This window comes from Tetrao urogallus, assembly GCF_951394365.1.
Source record: "Tetrao urogallus genome assembly, chromosome: 1".
Classification (NCBI taxonomy): Eukaryota; Metazoa; Chordata; class Aves; order Galliformes; family Phasianidae; genus Tetrao; species Tetrao urogallus.
In genome coordinates, this window is record NC_136813.1 from 114,896,302 (window position 1) to 114,912,871 (window position 16,570).

The window sequence follows — 16,570 nt, forward strand, 5'->3', positions numbered from 1 at the left end:
TCAGCTCACTGTCAATTTCACACCAGCATTTTACTTTCGTCTACATCCATTTATTATTAATCTGTATTTATATCTAATTCCAGCTCTTAGTTAGCCTTCACCAGAGGCTTAACCATTAGCAGTGACTATGAGGAAGGAGAGAAAAGCAAAAGAAAACAATAAACTGCCATGAACCAGGTTCTCACCACTCTACATAACTGTGGGGAGGTGAGAAACTCTACAAAGCTTGGGCTATTTACAAAGCCAAGAGCAGACAAGGCCAATACACTTTCCACATTCTTAGCACTAAATATGAAAAGGAAACATCACAGAACGTGCTTTATAGTCATACCTCGTTTCTACTTTTTCAGGGCTTTGTATCTCTTTTACATTTCTATCCATTTTAAGGCTGGCTGTTCTTATATTTCACATTCTCTGAATCCACTAAGCTCTCAGACTCAGTAAGACCATGCCACATCTGTTGCATATAAGCACTATACAAAAACCTTACTTGTTCCAATCAACTTTCAATACATTGCCCTTTAACTTAACACAAAGTACAAGAACACTCAATTATGAAAAGATAAACAGAAGTATCTGATCTACTTCGTCATCTCTAAAGTAAACAATTTTAATTTAAGCAGCAGAATTTGTTTTCCACTTGTGATTTTTTTAGGCTTCAAATCCCTTTTAATCTTTCACCTATCACTTTTATCCCTTTTCAATATGGCTGAATATTATATTTCAGGTGAAACAACACCACACATTTAATGACAGCATTCTATTATCTTCCAGACCACCCCTTACTCGTTCTTACATTTTGCTCACTTGTTTTGTTCATTTTACTGTAAATGAGAAGCCCATTCAGTATCATCTTTCTGTTAGAGGTAAGATGAAGGTAATTCATTGCAAAGACTATCCATAAGTCTCCCAGATGGAGAAAAAGATATCAAATATACGTGCTATGCATGACAGCTTACCATTGCATTGTGGGAGGCACAGAATTTATTGCACACTTTCCCCAAATGTTCCCATATCTTCAGGCAATCTTAAGAAGGACTTCAGGTTTCAAGTTAGGTTTCTGGACATTCTTCCTAATGTCTTTTCTGGCAAAAGTAGCCTCAGCAGTCTACCTGGCCAAAGCATGATTTCATTTTATTCTGCTTGACATAAGAATTATTGTCTTCAAGCACCTAGTGGGAATGAGAATGTTGTCAGAAACTCAGAGAAGTCATCTTCCACATCTCTTCCAGCGTTCAGTCATAATGAAGGCTCTTCAGTGTTCCTCCTCCAAATCTCTTTCTTTCTGAGAAGCCAGGAATCTACAGACAAAAAAGATAACTTGTTAGAATTAGCAGGAGTTTCCCTCTCACTCATATTCACGTTCCTCTCACTGCACCCACTGCAACAGTGCCATCCTCTTCCACACTGTCCCCAGAATCAGGACTAAAACACTTCAGACTAGTACTAGAAAAGCATCAAACAAGATGTCAAACTATAGTATGGATCTTTTGTCCTGTAGAGCTCCTTTAGGAGCCTTTAGGCTTTTTTGGCAAGGTGTACAATGAATCCTAAACCCCTTAATAAGAGATTTCAAAGTCCATATTTTCCCCAGATTCAAACACATAAAAGAATTTCTCCTCCATTCATTCTTAAAACTATAATATATTATCACCACATTCTATTAAACAACTGTTGAGACTTAATGTCTCTAACCCGAGACAGCAGTATGTCATAGTACATTTCATAGTACAGTTGAAAGTACGATGTTATCAACTGGTGAAAGCTTTGAGAAAACCATCAGAATAGAAAAAGCTGCAATAATACAAAGGATTAGCACTCTTATTTTTGCAGACTATCTGTATACACTGGTTACATTGTGACAATGAGTGCTTACCAAAAAAAATCTACTCAAAACCATCAAAAGCTTCTGTGGTTTAACCATATTTCAAACATTTGCAATCCAGTAGAGCCACAGATCACCCAAAAGAAAGAGATATGCTGCTCTCTAACACTGTATTAGATGGCTGTCCTACTGGTGACTCTTAAAACTGTGTGATTATGATTCAGAATAACTTGAATGTCTAACTTGACGTAAGCAGAAACAGCAGAATCAGTAAGCATCCATATTCTCATAGGACATATGAATATTAAAATGGAAGGTGTCAGCCAAGCATTACAGATCATGCTAGGACAATAAAGGCGTTTGTGGTTGATATGGGGAGAGAATGCAATTCACACTATGAAGCAGACTGATGGGTTATGTAATTCATTGGTAAGCTGAGACAGCAAAGAGCTTAGCCAAAATAAAAAGTCCACTACAGAAACACAAGTTAAATCTAGTCAGGCTTAAGACTAAGGTATTCATTCAAGAATTATTTTGTTCAAGCCTGAAAAGCAGTAATCCCTGAGAAAAGCCAGGTAGTTTTACACAGAATTTCATCTAATCCAAACTGCTTTGGGAATTCAGAAAAGAAAAATGCTGACATTATAACTCAAAAGTAGAAAGACAACATAGCTAAAAACTTATCTGCTTCAGCGTTTTCTATATCAAAGCCAATTAATTTAGAGTAACAATAATTTGTTTATATGAGATCTGATCAAAGCTCAGCTACAAGCTATTTGAAACTTATTTTTCTTTTCATCCTGAAGAATTCTATTGGCAATAAAAAAAAGAACAACAAAACACAAAAGGGATTGAAGAAACCCACTGTAGAAAACCCAGAAAGGCATTCATAAGATACACATGACATCGCTCATTTCAAATACCAACATTATGAGTTTATACTGAAGTCACCCATTCTAATTTGGATTTTGTCTTTAAACATGGCTGTCCACAGCTTAAGGTTTGTTTCAAGCTTTTGAGCTGTTGTCAGTGAGGCAAAGGAAAGTAGTCACCAGCAGGCTGTAATCTTTGGCATGAGATCATAAAGAATGTAAAGTTAATCTTTGGCTAGCTACTAAAAATGATCAAATAGGAAAATAAAAACCTTACACCATATAACAAACAGCACACAATCAGATTTCTGCATTAAGCTATTATTCCCATGACAGGGAATTTTTCTAGAACTTGAGTAGGAGTGGAGAGGGGAGAAAAAAGGGAATCTTGCAGAACTGAAACAGAAAAAAAGCAAATTTATTTCTAAAAGGCATAAGAACATGCTCACATAAGGTAAGCATTTTATAATTCCAAGTTCATTTTTTCCTGCTCTCCCAAAGGGGCTTTCAGCTCAGTTACACTTAGTAATACATTTCACACTATTTCTGTGGTGCTATTCACCATAATTTGCAAGCACCTCACAGACCTGATGAGTAGAACTTCACTGTTTCCTGCATGTTAGACAACACATGAGAAAACAGGGGCAATAACAAGTTGAAATGACTGGCCTGTGAAGGCACTCATTTGCCTTGTTCTTTACCAACTGTACTGGAAACAGTTTATCTAACCATTTAGGAATTAATTACAGTATGGTATCATATTGCCATTTTTTTCCTGCTGTTCCACTGGTTCTATGAAAACTACCCATACAAAATAAATAATGCTAGTTTCATCTGTGCAAAAAAAGCCTTTTCATTGACCTTCATGACAGCATCTCTGGCTTAAACTTGCAAGCTGACAGTCAGAGGCTGAGAGATTTGAAAGAGATCCTGTTAGCCCAATTTATTTAAACTATGTTAGCATACTTAGATTACTGCTGATCACATTACAAACATTTCAGGTGACACAAGTCAGACAATTTTCAGCCTAACCAAAGCAGTTGTGCTCCCACAGATAAAAAAACCGACCTCAACTACCAGCATAAATTAGCATAAATTAAAGTCACACAAAGTCCATGTTTTACACAAGGTCTCTACCAGCAGTTCACGACAGTGGGAGAAACAAAATAAAAAAGAAAAAATTACAAACCTGATTGCCATCTCTTAAGAAGTATCTCTTCTCTATGACCTGGAAAAACAGTGAGAGAATAATTTTAGCAGGCACAATATATGCATAACCTCAGATTTCAACCAATACTTCACACATGAGCAGTGAAACTCATGGCTAACAGGGGAGAGATCTGGACTCAAGCCCCATGCTCTAGGCCTACTGCTTTCATTACAGTGCTGTTACACACTGAAGGAGTTGCTACCTCCAGTGATTCCTGGTAAAGCTGTCATCCTCAACTTCTATACCACAAACGAAAGTAGCCCTCCTTTAATAATGGGGGTGATTGGTATCTCCTTATTGCATCAGAGTGAAAGTTATTCCCATCTGTCTCTGCAGGTGCAGTAGTTTTGCCACAGAAGCTCAATCTGCAGATGTCCACTGTGCAATAGGTGAGGTTTGACAGGAGGTAGCCATACTTGCTCTCTGAGAATGATTCACAAACTGTCCATGCTGAAGGGCACCTATGCAGCTACCACCACCAGTCTAAGAATCAAAAAGCAATTTGTATCATTTTGTATAACCTGCACCCTCCTCCCAAAAAAATTCAGGCCAAATTTCGCTTCTGAAGAATGATCTGTTATGGGACATCATCTGTTTCACTGTGATCTCTTTGTGCAAGGGATGCTAAGTGCCTTAAACCAGAGCAATCCTGTCATTTTCACAGTAGGTCTTGATGCTCTCTTGTTGAGGAAAGAAAAGTAAGGTACTAAATTTCTTCATTCCTGAAGTTTGATTTAACTAGGAGCGACAGAGCTAACCATCGTCTGTACAGAATCACAGAATCACAGAATGGCCAGGGTTGGAAGGGACCTGAAGGATCATGAATCTCCAACCCCCTGCCACAGGCAGGGCCACCAACCTCCCCATTTAATACTAGACCAGGCTGCCCAGGGCCACATCCAATCTGGCCTTGAAAACCTCTTGGGACGGGGCATCCACAACCTCTCTGGGCAGCCTGTTCCAGCACCTCACCACTCTCTCTGTAAAGAACTTCCCCCTGACATCCAACCTAAATCTTCCCTCCCTCAACTGAAAACCATTTCCCCTTGTCCTGCTGTTATCTACCCTTTCAAAGAGTTGATTCCCCTCCTGTTTGTAGGCTCCCTTTAGGTACTGAAAGGCTGCAGTGAGGTCACCCCGCAGCCTTCTTTTCTCCAGGCTGAACAAGCCCAGCTCCCTCAGCCTGTCCTCATAGGGGAGGTGCTCCAGTCCCCTGATCATCTTTGTAGCCGTCCTCTGGACCTCTCCAACAGCTTGCTGTCTTTCTTGTACTGAGGGCTCCACACCTGGACGCAGTACTCCAGATGGGGCCTCACAAGAGCAGAGTAGAGAGGGACAATCTCCTCCCTGTCCCTGCTGGTCACCCCTCTTCTGATGGAGCCCAGGATACCATTTGCTTGTCTTGTAACTCTTCATGTTACCCTAGCTCACTGCAAACCCTCTGGTCTACCAAATGATTTCAAAAGTATACGCACTGTTTTTGCACAGTTCTGAGTTGTTCTTTATTAGTACGTACAGATAAAAAACCAAATTTTCAAGTTGATCACAGATCTCCATGAGAAGACTAGCCTTTGGCCTACCCATACCTGGCTTGAGTTGATTCAAATTCAAAAAGCACAATGTGAAAGGAATAGGTGTCTTCCATGCTCAAATCACAGTGTTCAATACATAGAGCAGTAAAGCCTAATTTAATTGACTTACCTTATCAAAAAATCTGCTTAGTTTGACAGCATTGGATGAGCCTGCAGCCAAGTAACGAGGATTGGTGCAATCCTAGAACACAAGAAAGTCAACAAACCAAGCATGAGAAAAATCAGTGCAATGAAGACATACAAGTAGAAATTACCATAACATTTTTCCTCAGCCATGCACATACCGCCAATGAAAGGAAACAGTCCAGCTGCTATTATTTCATCTCCAAAGTCATTTGAGAGAAAAATGGATTGAGAAGAAATAAAAATAAAAACCTTTGGTGTTTTAAGTTCAGATAAACCAAAAAGTCTCCTTTTCCTCAGAGTTTTGGGAATGGGAGGTTTGAAGGCAAAATCAATTGCTTAAGAGAAGTAGCATTCAAGTGATTTCAGAGGTGCAGTATCAGAAGATGATACAGAAATAATCCTAGCCAGGTATCATGCAAGGTATTGGTTTGACCTGTGGACCAAAACTCTCTACTCATGAAAGGCATGGAAGCAGCAGCTTTCCTTAGTACTGTCCTTCATCTAGATCTTTGCCTGGAGGGTAGACTCCTTACACTAGAGGTAAAGTCAATTCTACACTGCAAAGTAACTAGAGAATTCTGATTTCCCCTATGCTCTCCATATCTACGTTCTGTCACCAGCTATAAAGTCAGCTAATAATTTATACTGGTCACGTGTTCATGTGCAGAAACATTTACACAGCACACTGTCAATGTTAAAGACTGTAATGTTTTGGCTGGAATAGAGTTTATTTTTTTCATAGTTGTTTGCATGATGCTATGGTTTGGATTTGAAAACAGTATTGATAACACATCGATGTTTCAGCTATTCCTCAACACTATCTACAAAGCATCAAGGCCTTTTCTGTTTCTTGCTGCTGCGCCAGCAAGCAAACTGAAGCTAGAAAGAAGCTGGGAGGAGACACAGCCAAGAAAACTGACTCCAACTGACCAAAGGAATATCCCAGACCACACGGCATCATGCTCAGCCATAAAAACTCTGGGAAAGGAGAAAGAAAGTGGGGACACGAGGACTGATGGTGTTTATCTCCACAAATAATTGCTACATAAGCATGATAAAGCCCTGCTTTGCAGGAAGTGGTTAAACATCTGTCTGCTGAGGGGAAGAAGCAAATGAATTCCTTTTTTGCTTTGCTTGCACAGTTTCCACTTCCATGTTAAACTGTCATTACTTCAACCCAGGAGTTTTCTCACTTTTATCCTTCTGATTTCTCTCCCCCATCCTATGGGGTGAGAGTGAGCAAGCAGTTGTGTGGTACTTAACTACCTGCTGGGGTTAACCCACTACACATATGTATCCATATACAGAAATAAATAATATGGTTATTTCATTCAAAAATATTTCATTCAAAGATATTTTATGTTGGAACTAAGAAGAGGGAAAACTTCCAGTCATCAATTCCAAGATCAGCAGCTTTATCTAACCCCTCTATCTTTCTACAATGAAACAAAGACCATCATTTCATCACATAGAGGTGTCAGCTAATCAAAACATGCTCCAGCACTACTGAGAAAATCACTGGAACTGCAATTTTTGTAACAAGTTTTACTTAACAGAAAATCAGAATCACTGCCATATAAAAGAAAAACACTGGTGACAAGGATACTAACCAAATTTATCTCTTCAGCATTGAAATCCTCAGCCAAGAAAGCTGTTCTGGTCAAAACTTCATTACGCTTAGCTTCTGGGATCTGATCCAGCTTAGTTCCTATTACCAGCAGCGGAATCTGGTTATCAGCAAACTGTTCACGGTCATAGTCACTGAAGGAAACAAATATAATCCTGAATGGAGTGAGGGTCATCTAAGTGAGCTTAGGGGCACCATAAGATTCCCTGTTCCTTTCAAATAAGAGCAATTTATCAACATTATTTATCTAAGTGAGAACATGCTGTATGCGCAAATTAAGGCTTCAGCATCTAAGACCCTACACAGAAATTGAAAGAAAAAAGAAACCATGGATTGGATTTCTTCTCTTCATAGATGACTTGCAGGTCAGAAGAAATGCTAGGTAGTTTAGACAAGCAAGAAAGAAACAGGGGCTTCATTCAGTATTATACCAGGCATATGCAGCCATCAGAGACTCAGCAGGGAGCAGCATCTCTGAACATCCAAAGTTCCGACATTTTTAAGGCAGGGCAATGAAATAAATCACAACTGTGAAACATTATCCTTTCCCACATTAGATCAAAAGGGCTGCAATAACACTGCTGAAGTGTCAAGTTACTAATTTCTACATTCAAGTAAAGGTAGTTACTACACCCTGAATTCCAGTTTCCATTCCAAGCTTTGATTCAGGTATGAATTATGATCAAAGATAGTCTTTATAAAATAAATTATATAGTAATTAAACATCATTACAAATCCATATACCAAGCATTGCCCTTAGGATACCTGTCAGTTTTACTTAAGACAAGCTAAAGTGAAGTAATTTTATGAGTAAGAGCAACAACTTGATCAAGTAATTGATAGGAGCTGAACATCTGTCCCTGAAGTGAAGCTTTAGAGAAATCTTAAGTTTGCTTAAATGGAAGCCCTCCTTCCCTTCTCCCACGTTTCTACAGAAGCACCTGTGTACCAGCACAGGCAGATAAACAATGTAATCTACCCACAAAAAGCTGCCCTTTATTATTGCTTCTCTGCTCATGCATGTGGTTTATCAATGATTTGATAACCTCCTTGATTATGTATATAACACACAGAGAAACAAGAGGACATACTTGACAAGTTGCTGGAAAGCTTATTATTAACACATTCTTTACATGGAGTTCTTTAAGCTCTTTTTTCAGGTACACTCCTGAAATGACTCCCATCCACCCAAAAGTGAATGCACTTGGTCTTGGTGCATTCAGGGGAAGCCCTCCCAAACAGAGTCATGCCATTCCATGACACTTACTGTACAAGGGCTTTGCGTCTCTTCAGGTATCAGGGAATGAACACAGACAGAGGCCTCAGGCAAATAAAGGGCACGGTAAACATCTTTTCCCTTAAAGCAAGGTCTCTGCTATGCAGTTTGGGAATCTACTGAGAGAATGGCCTGATTAGCAATGCAAAAAGAAAACCACAGTGATTTTCTTTGGTATGTCCTCATTTTTTACTTCTTTCTTAAAATTCCAGCCACATCTAATTTTGTGTGGTTTTCACATTTTGGGATGAACGAAGACTCCCACAGCAGCTTAGAATTACTGTGCACATACTGTGTATGTTTTCCACTCACCCGTTTGTCACGAGAACTCCTGTTGGAGCGACATCTCTGTTGAGTGCTTCCAAAGACCAGCGATATAAATTCTGGGATGATTTCTTGTTGGTTAAGTCATGCACTAAAATTATCCCTAAAGTGAAAGAGTAGGCAGCAAGATGTTATTTAATGATGTGTGTCTTTTTCTTATCTTCACAAAATTACATCTGCAGGTCCCCAGATGTCTAACAATCAGGAAAGGGAAATATAACCAGTTCGGTTACAGTAAATAAGAAAACCAGAAAATATTGCGATACAACAGTTGTTGGGTTTTTTTTTTTTTTTTTTCCTAAAGTTGCTTATCAGGAATTGGATAAGAACAAAAAGAAAATCTCACAAAAAAGGGAAAAGAACAGCCACCTCAGGATTTAATCTGCAAGTGGCTTGCATACATTCTCTGATTCTGCTCTGCCTAGTCTTAAGGATACTGAAACTCTATTGCTGCAGCAGAGAAGTCATCCTTTTTCTGCTTTGCCTAATTAGTAAATGTAACCATTTTTTTGGTCACACCATCTGAGAAGTCCAAAGGTTCTTCCTCTGTTTTGAAGGGTTTACACAGTGCTATTGCTTTCCTGCATTTTCAAGAACTGATGCCAAGTACTTGGGGAGGTATCCACAAGAGAAACTCACAGACTTTTACAGTCCACTAAATGGCTGGTAGAAATATGAATGAATATGATTTCATGTATTTAAGCTTCCAGCATTTTTCATCACTATCATCCTTCATAACGTAAAATCAGAGAGAGGAAAATTGCCAGCCAAACTTCCTAGCAGTGCTATTAACAGACACCCACTTCTGATAACCACAGTTCCTAACTCCATTACCAATTCCTGCTAGCAAATTTCTTCTATTTATTCACACCTTCTGAAACCTGTGGAATGTTCCCACTTCCTCCAGACTTTAAATCGTAATTGATTCAAGGACCAAATGGCATAATATCCTTATCAGGATTTGTTTTAAACACATTTAACAGTACATAGGTGTAGAATACTAGTCATCTTATCTTTTACCTTAATTCCTAAAGATGCCACCCACTGTACACACTAAGAACAAACACATTCTCCACCACCTCACATTACTGTGCACATAGACTCAGTGCTATGAAATTTCCCATCATGTCACAACCATATCCTTATTTCAAAGCACTTATCTTAGTAATTGCAGGAAAAGACAACTCAACCGTCTGCCCACCTCTAGCGCAGGGAGAAAAAGCATGGCACAATATAACTTGGCCTGTGTCAACAGATTCATAGGCAGTGCTGCATAATCTGTGAGAAACATGCTCTACCTCCAGACACTCTTCCCTAGCCATGTTTTTGATAGGTTGGTTCCCTTCTCTGCTTCACTGAAAGCCTACACAGATAGCTGCACCAGCAGAGAAGACAACATCAAAAAAGAGTGCGTAGGACCAATGACCACTCAAGGAAAAGTTCCTCCCACAAAATGTCTGCAAGCCACAGCCTTGCTGCCTGTTCACTGTCCTAGACTATCACAATCCACACACCAGATGCAGGAACAACCAAGCTGAAGAGCTGAGGTAGACTAAAGAGTAAACTGTATCAAGCTTCAAAGTACCCAGGTCTCCCTGAAAGCCAGCAACGATGTTGCTGCAACCAAACACCAATTGTCTTTTGAAGCCCAATAAAGGTGAAGCAGTCAGGCAGAAGGAATGCATTAATCTTTTCTTCTTACATCAGAGGAGAAGCAATCTGTGAGACAAGCTCTAGCAATGGAATTTATTTAATGAAAAAAACCCCAACAACCCAAAAACCACAACAGTGCCAAGGCTAACTACCAAAGCCAACAGTTTTCATATGCAAGCTGGCTAGTGATATCATTTGGGCAGTAAAGATAAATAGCTCTATTTTAATAACTTCATCGATTATAACATACATAACTTTGAAATTTCATCACCTAATGTGCTGTTTTAGGATATTTCCAAGTCTGACCTATACAGGCTGGCATGCCTGCAAATTAAGTGTCAAAAAGAACTCATTTTTTTTCATGTACAGTAGAAGCTTATTTTGAGGCCTTTGCTTTGAGGACACAGCTCAAATCAAATCTTATTTAGAGATGTATGGCTAACAGTACAAGCAAGAGATACCTGCATACAGTTATCCCCTTGGAAAGGGGAAAGAAATAACTAATTAAACAATCACAGAGCAAAAATTGCTTACTATATAGCTTAAAACATTACTGAAGGCTCTCAAATGACGAGGAACAAGAAACGAGAGTCAAAGTGAGAGAGATTCATAAGCAGATGTTAATCAGGTATATATCTATTTTCAGTGAACTATCCTTGGATGCCAAAAAAGTAATAACTGAAATGCAATCTCTTATTTGCTACCTTAGTGATAAGGATGAACCACCAGACCTTTAAGCCAGTATCTCAAGGGAACAGATGCCATCCTTTCAAATGGCATAAAATGTAACTTTCCACCAATCTTGCAAGTTGCAGATTCAACTACTACAAATCACTTGACAAGTTAAATGAGCAGAAGGCAAGATGGTTATCAGAATATTGCAATTTTATGGGAGAAGAGTTCAAGTTTGTCATTGTGGGATATAACTATCAAAGTTCATACCATAATTTCAAGTTCACATTTAGAAATTCAAATAGCTATTTCTGCACTGTAGGTTTTGGAACTAGACAGACATGAAAATATAAATTGTATTTCTGCACATATATCAGGCCTGGAGAGGTAATGGCAGCCTTTTATGTCTGCATGCATAGCTGAAAAGGACATCACTGGAACACTGCAAAGATTCATCATTGCGCTAGCTGCATGAGACTGAAGGGGAAGGCTGATGAAGCACATTTGTACAGGTTTGTCTAAAATACCTTCCCAGTTCAAAATTGAATCCATAAAATTCTAAGAATGCTAGTTTTTTTTTATTTTTTTCTTTATAAATATGCTGGAATCAGAAAAGAGAATGGAACAGTCCTCATCTAGCCTTAAAGGAGTCCTGCTCAAGAACCAAGAGAGCTCTCAACAGAAACAAGTGACAAAAAGAGATTGACACCAAGCAAACTTACCATTCAGCGAGTTATAAAATACTGCTCTTGTGCTTTTCACACTAGTGGCACTACCCACTGAACCTCCAACATCCCACAGCTCAATATAGTATGTCTTCTCTTCTGGAGTCCCTTCTTTGTAGTCGTGGATCTAATGGAAAATTTGTATCATACACAATCACAGCATCAGTTTCTGGGCGTTAATCTGTATAATACAGCTCAAAGGACTACAGCACTTGGACAGAAAATTGCAAATTTTAACAGTGGCAGCAATTTCAAATCTCTCAAGTGGAAAAAGACTGGGTGGACAGAGTCAGGATATCAGCGGATATCAGAGATCTTTCTCTGGAGTTTGGCGAATCAGCAGGAATCATTCTTCCCACCCAAATATTAGCAAACCTTATCCCTCACTGTGAAACCGTGTATTGCTAAAGCAGATGTAAAGAGGCGGTCATGACTTCCTGTGCTAGTGCCACAACATTAAGAACACTGACATACTGAGTTCCCACTGGCCACATCTTTTTCCTCTCCAAATTCTCACTGACATCTCAACTGAATGAATCAATCAACAATTTTTGTTTTATTCTGCAGTGAAACAGAATTGCCGTGTTTCTTTCCCCACGCTTAGGAAACATATTGTGAGATTCTCAGAGATTAAACTCACAGCCAGTAAAGCAGAATCAGTCCTAACCGACAGCACAGCGTTTCAAAGAAAATGCAGGAAACACTGATGAAAGCGTTCATCACTGTGCTGTGAGGATTGCACCTGGGGAGTCAGTGGATAACCTCATCCTCTGCAATGAGCAGGAAGGGAGACATCACACCGAGTACCCTCAAGTTCAAGGTGAGAGGGAATGGCCTTAAATTGCACCAGAGGGGAGGCTCAAGAGGGATAATAGGAAACATTTCATCTCAGAAGGAGTGGTGAGGCAGTGGCACAGCTGCCCAGGGAGGTGGTGCAGTCACCGTCCTGGAGGTGTTTAAGAACTGTATGGATGGCACTGACGAATGTGGTTAGTGGGAGTGATGGGGATGGGTTGGAGGTTAGACTAGATGATCTTAGTGTTGTTTTTTTTTTCCTAGCCTTAGTGATTTCTGTGCTTCTACAACGAGGTACCAATTTTTCCCCAGAGCATTTGGCAGCCCAGCACCTACTCGCACATCCACCGAGCAGCCCACCGTCCAGGACGGGTTTCCCAGCACCTGGTTGTGGCACAGGAGGTGCACGAGAGAAGACTTTCCGACACCTGCAAAGGCACACAGAGGACAATGTCGGTCAACCTGGCTACCACATGACAAAGGGACCGACGGGGATCGGGACAATCAACCCCCGAACAGCGGTTAACGGCCAACTCTTAAAAACCCAGCGGCCGGGTCTTGCGGGGATTCCTCCCCTCAGGCAGCGGCTCACTGCGCATGCGCCCCGGCTGCGGGTGGGGGGCATGGGAGAGAAGGGGGGCGCCCCAGCCCCGCGCTGTGCGCGCGCGCATCGTGCATCGTGCTGGGGGAGGGGAGAGGGGCACGCACTCACCGGAGTCGCCCAACACCAGCACCTTGACCCTATCCAGAGCCGCCATCTTAGTCTACCTAGCAACAACTCCCGCGCGTATCAGCCTTCTCGCGGTGCGCTCAAGCGATTCGCTGACTGCTCGAGTGAGAGAAGCGGCGCTCGCTTTCTATTGGCCGAACTCCCACCTGGGCGGGGACCATCTGGGGCTCTGGGAGGACGCGATTGGTTCGCGCGGAGGGTCGGGCGTCTCGCTGACGCAAGCGGCGCGCAGTGCTGACGCAAGCGGCGGAGCGGCCGGAAGCACCGCCCGGAGAGGGAGGGAGAGCTGGCAGCGGCGGCAGGTCAGTGCCGGCCCGGGCAGGCCTCGCGCGGGGCCTGCCGCGGTGCGCGCCGGGAGCCGGGCCCGGGTGGTCGGGGCCCCGCCTGGTTAGTGTGGAGCACCAACAGGAGCCGCGCTGACCGCGTCTTGAGGGGCTGCTCCTCTCCCCTGCTTCGGCCTGGGCTCTGAACCGGCACCCGCCTTGCTTCCTGTGTTCTCTGTGGTGGCTTCATTTTTCTAATTTTTTTATTATTATTATTATTATTTTTTTTATGATACTGCTGAGCCTCTCGAGTCTCCCATCCCAGAGGGCCTCGCAGAACCCGTTGTTGAAAACCTCGTTTGTAACAGCCGGTAGAGCATAGGAGCCGGTGCACGTGGCGTAAGGGGTGCTGTCCTGATCCGGGCTGTCACGGTGGTGTAGGAGGCCAGCCCAGCTCCTCGTGTGGGGTTGGGGCTTTGGATGTGCCGTGCTAAAACATCCAGGTTGCAGCCAGACGAGCCTGGTGCCTTGAGACCGCAAGGTGCTGCTACCAAAAGGCACGTGCTTAACCTCCCTCTTGTGCAGGTGTTAACCAATACCTGAGCCTGGGTTCTGCTGCCATCCGCTTCAGAGGCTCGCAAACTATTTTCTCTGTGTGCAGTAGTTTTCCTCTTACTTTGTGAGGTTGATGCTTCCCAGGGGAGCTGATGAGTGTCTCATCTCTCGGTAGGCTGTTAAATCGATCAATCAGTGGGCTGTCAATCCTCTGTCACCACAGTTGGCTCAGAATAAAGGAAGATCAGCATTATGAAGAGAGAGTTCAGCAGTGCACTGTTAGGGTGCAATTTAATGAAGTATAGGTGATTTAGCATCTTTCAGCCACAAAAAGTTGAGTATCTCTTTCCTGCACTGGCATCCTCTCACTTTTGGCTCTAGGGCTCATCATAGTCTTCCATGAGCAGGCTCAATTGACTAAACTGTTGGAAAAAAGGCCTTTTTTTCTGTCTTTAGTGATTTAAATTGATGCACAGAAAAGTATCATGAGTGCCAGAGCTGACACGGGAGAGGGCAGGACCATGTGCTTGGAAGAAGGCAGTAATAAGGATCGAAGGAAGTTTTACCTACTGCTCCCTTTAGGATGCTACTTCCAGTTCATTTTCATGGAGGCTGCCTCGGGAAGTTCTTCAAAGCAAGAAGCCAGATGAATTAAAGCTAATCTCTTATCTTGTAGCTATTTAGTTTATCTGTTTCTTACTGTTGCTTGCATATACTTACTTACTACACCCTGATAAACTTTTCTGAGCCTAATACTTTCATATACGTTGTTACGACTTTTCTGAATACCTGAAAGTCTGACCTATGTTGTGGATGCCCCATCCCTGGAGGCATTCAAGACCAGGCTGGATGTGGCTCTGGGCAGCCTGGTCTGGTGGTTGGCAACCCTGTACATAGCAGGGGGGTTGAAACTAGATGATCTTTGTGATCCTTTTCAACCCAGGCCATTATATGAGTCTGTCATTTTTGTAATCTGTCTTGGTGAAAGGCATGATGTACCAGGTCTTTTCAATCTAGGTTATGAAAGGGAATTACTGCTTCTTTCCAGCCTGAGGTTTAACCAGCAGCACTGGGTTAAGCCCATTGTACTCTAAGTGTAATCACGATCTCTAAGGCTTGATATTTTTGAGAAAAGGTTTTTTTTTTTTTCATAAAATGAAGGAGAAAAAAAAACAAAAACATTGTCACTTGATAATGTGGACCAGAGCTGGGAAATCTAAAAAATAATGAGTGTGCTTCTGCTAGTATACACACAAGGAATGCCTTCCGTTGTATAAGCTAATGATGTCCCTGCTTAGAGCATCTTTTTGCTACCACCTGCGGAAGGTTCACTCTTCTACATCCTTAACCATGCTGTCTTCTATCTGCTTTGCATATGCTTTAGTCTAGTAATTTAAGTCATGTGGTCTTTGAACTGCTCTGCATCTAAAATACCATAATTTTTTGGGTTGTTTTTTTTTTTTGTGTATGTGTGTTGGTTTTTCAGTTTTTATCAGCTTGATTCACCTCACTACATAAACAGCTAATCACTGAAGTCAGCACAAGGTGGGAGTTGGATTGTAGCTTCAGGCAGCAAAGGAAGAGGAAAATCTCTTTCTGTACGAGGGAATAATTTAACTTAAGCTGTAACAGGAATCTGTATCTTCACCATTTTAGATGCTAAGTCTTACCTTCAGTAAATAGTACACTCTGGTACACTCCACTTTTTTTTTTCTACATCTACAAGTGAACAGTTTGTTAATGCTACTATGCCTTTGATGTACTTTTGAATATATGTTTGCATGTATACATACACATAGGTAGTCCTTAAATTCACTGATGTCTTGTTATGTGAGGTTAAATCATGAATGTGATGATGACTGCAGGCTCAGAATGTAATTCTCAAGCTTCTGGTTGCACGGTTGGGCTTTGTTGCCTTAGTTGAAGTTCCTTGTATTTTTGCTGAGAAGATTAGGTGAAAACATCATATTTTCAGCTGGGCTTTTTGTCTCTCTCCAATTTATAGGAGGGAGAGGAGGTTCTTTGATATCTGTATACCTGGTGTGAGACTAAGAAACTGTGGTTCAAATGGTGGTTGACCAGTTTATTACAAATCTTAATCAGGGAGATGGGGGAGGGGAGAAGAGCGGTAGAAAAGATAGGAAATAGAAGCAAGGAGTCTTTGTAGGAAGCAAGAGATAGTCACCACCATGGATCCAGCATGGTTCGTAGTTCAGTCATTGATCTTTGGTAGTGGTGGGTCGTCGGGAGTCGTTGTTCTGTTGACGATGACGATGACTTTTCAGTGGTAGTACCAACTTACAAATAAGTCCAAAGTGGTCGAGT

General features: G+C 41.5%; 1 protein-coding gene across 3 annotated transcripts; it reads right to left on the reverse strand.

Annotated features, from left to right (window-relative positions):
* Window positions 1–1,050: 1,050 nt before the first annotated feature.
* RABL3 (RAB, member of RAS oncogene family like 3) lies at window positions 1,051–13,455 on the reverse strand (the record flags this gene model as incomplete). 3 transcript variants are annotated; one of them, XM_079549836.1, is made up of 8 exons in its annotated part: window positions 1,051–1,301; window positions 3,887–3,925; window positions 5,609–5,680; window positions 7,236–7,386; window positions 8,841–8,955; window positions 11,900–12,029; window positions 13,034–13,125; window positions 13,410–13,455. In XM_079549836.1, 8 exons carry the CDS (start codon window positions 13,453–13,455, stop codon window positions 1,236–1,238), a joined length of 711 nt encoding a protein of 236 aa, XP_079405962.1. In that variant the 3' UTR covers window positions 1,051–1,235. The 3 variants fall into 3 exon arrangements, with proteins under 3 accessions (XP_079405962.1, XP_079405963.1, XP_079405964.1); XM_079549837.1 differs by having other exon boundaries at window positions 3,883–3,925; XM_079549838.1 differs by lacking the exon at window positions 5,609–5,680.
* Window positions 13,456–16,570: the final 3,115 nt, after the last annotated feature.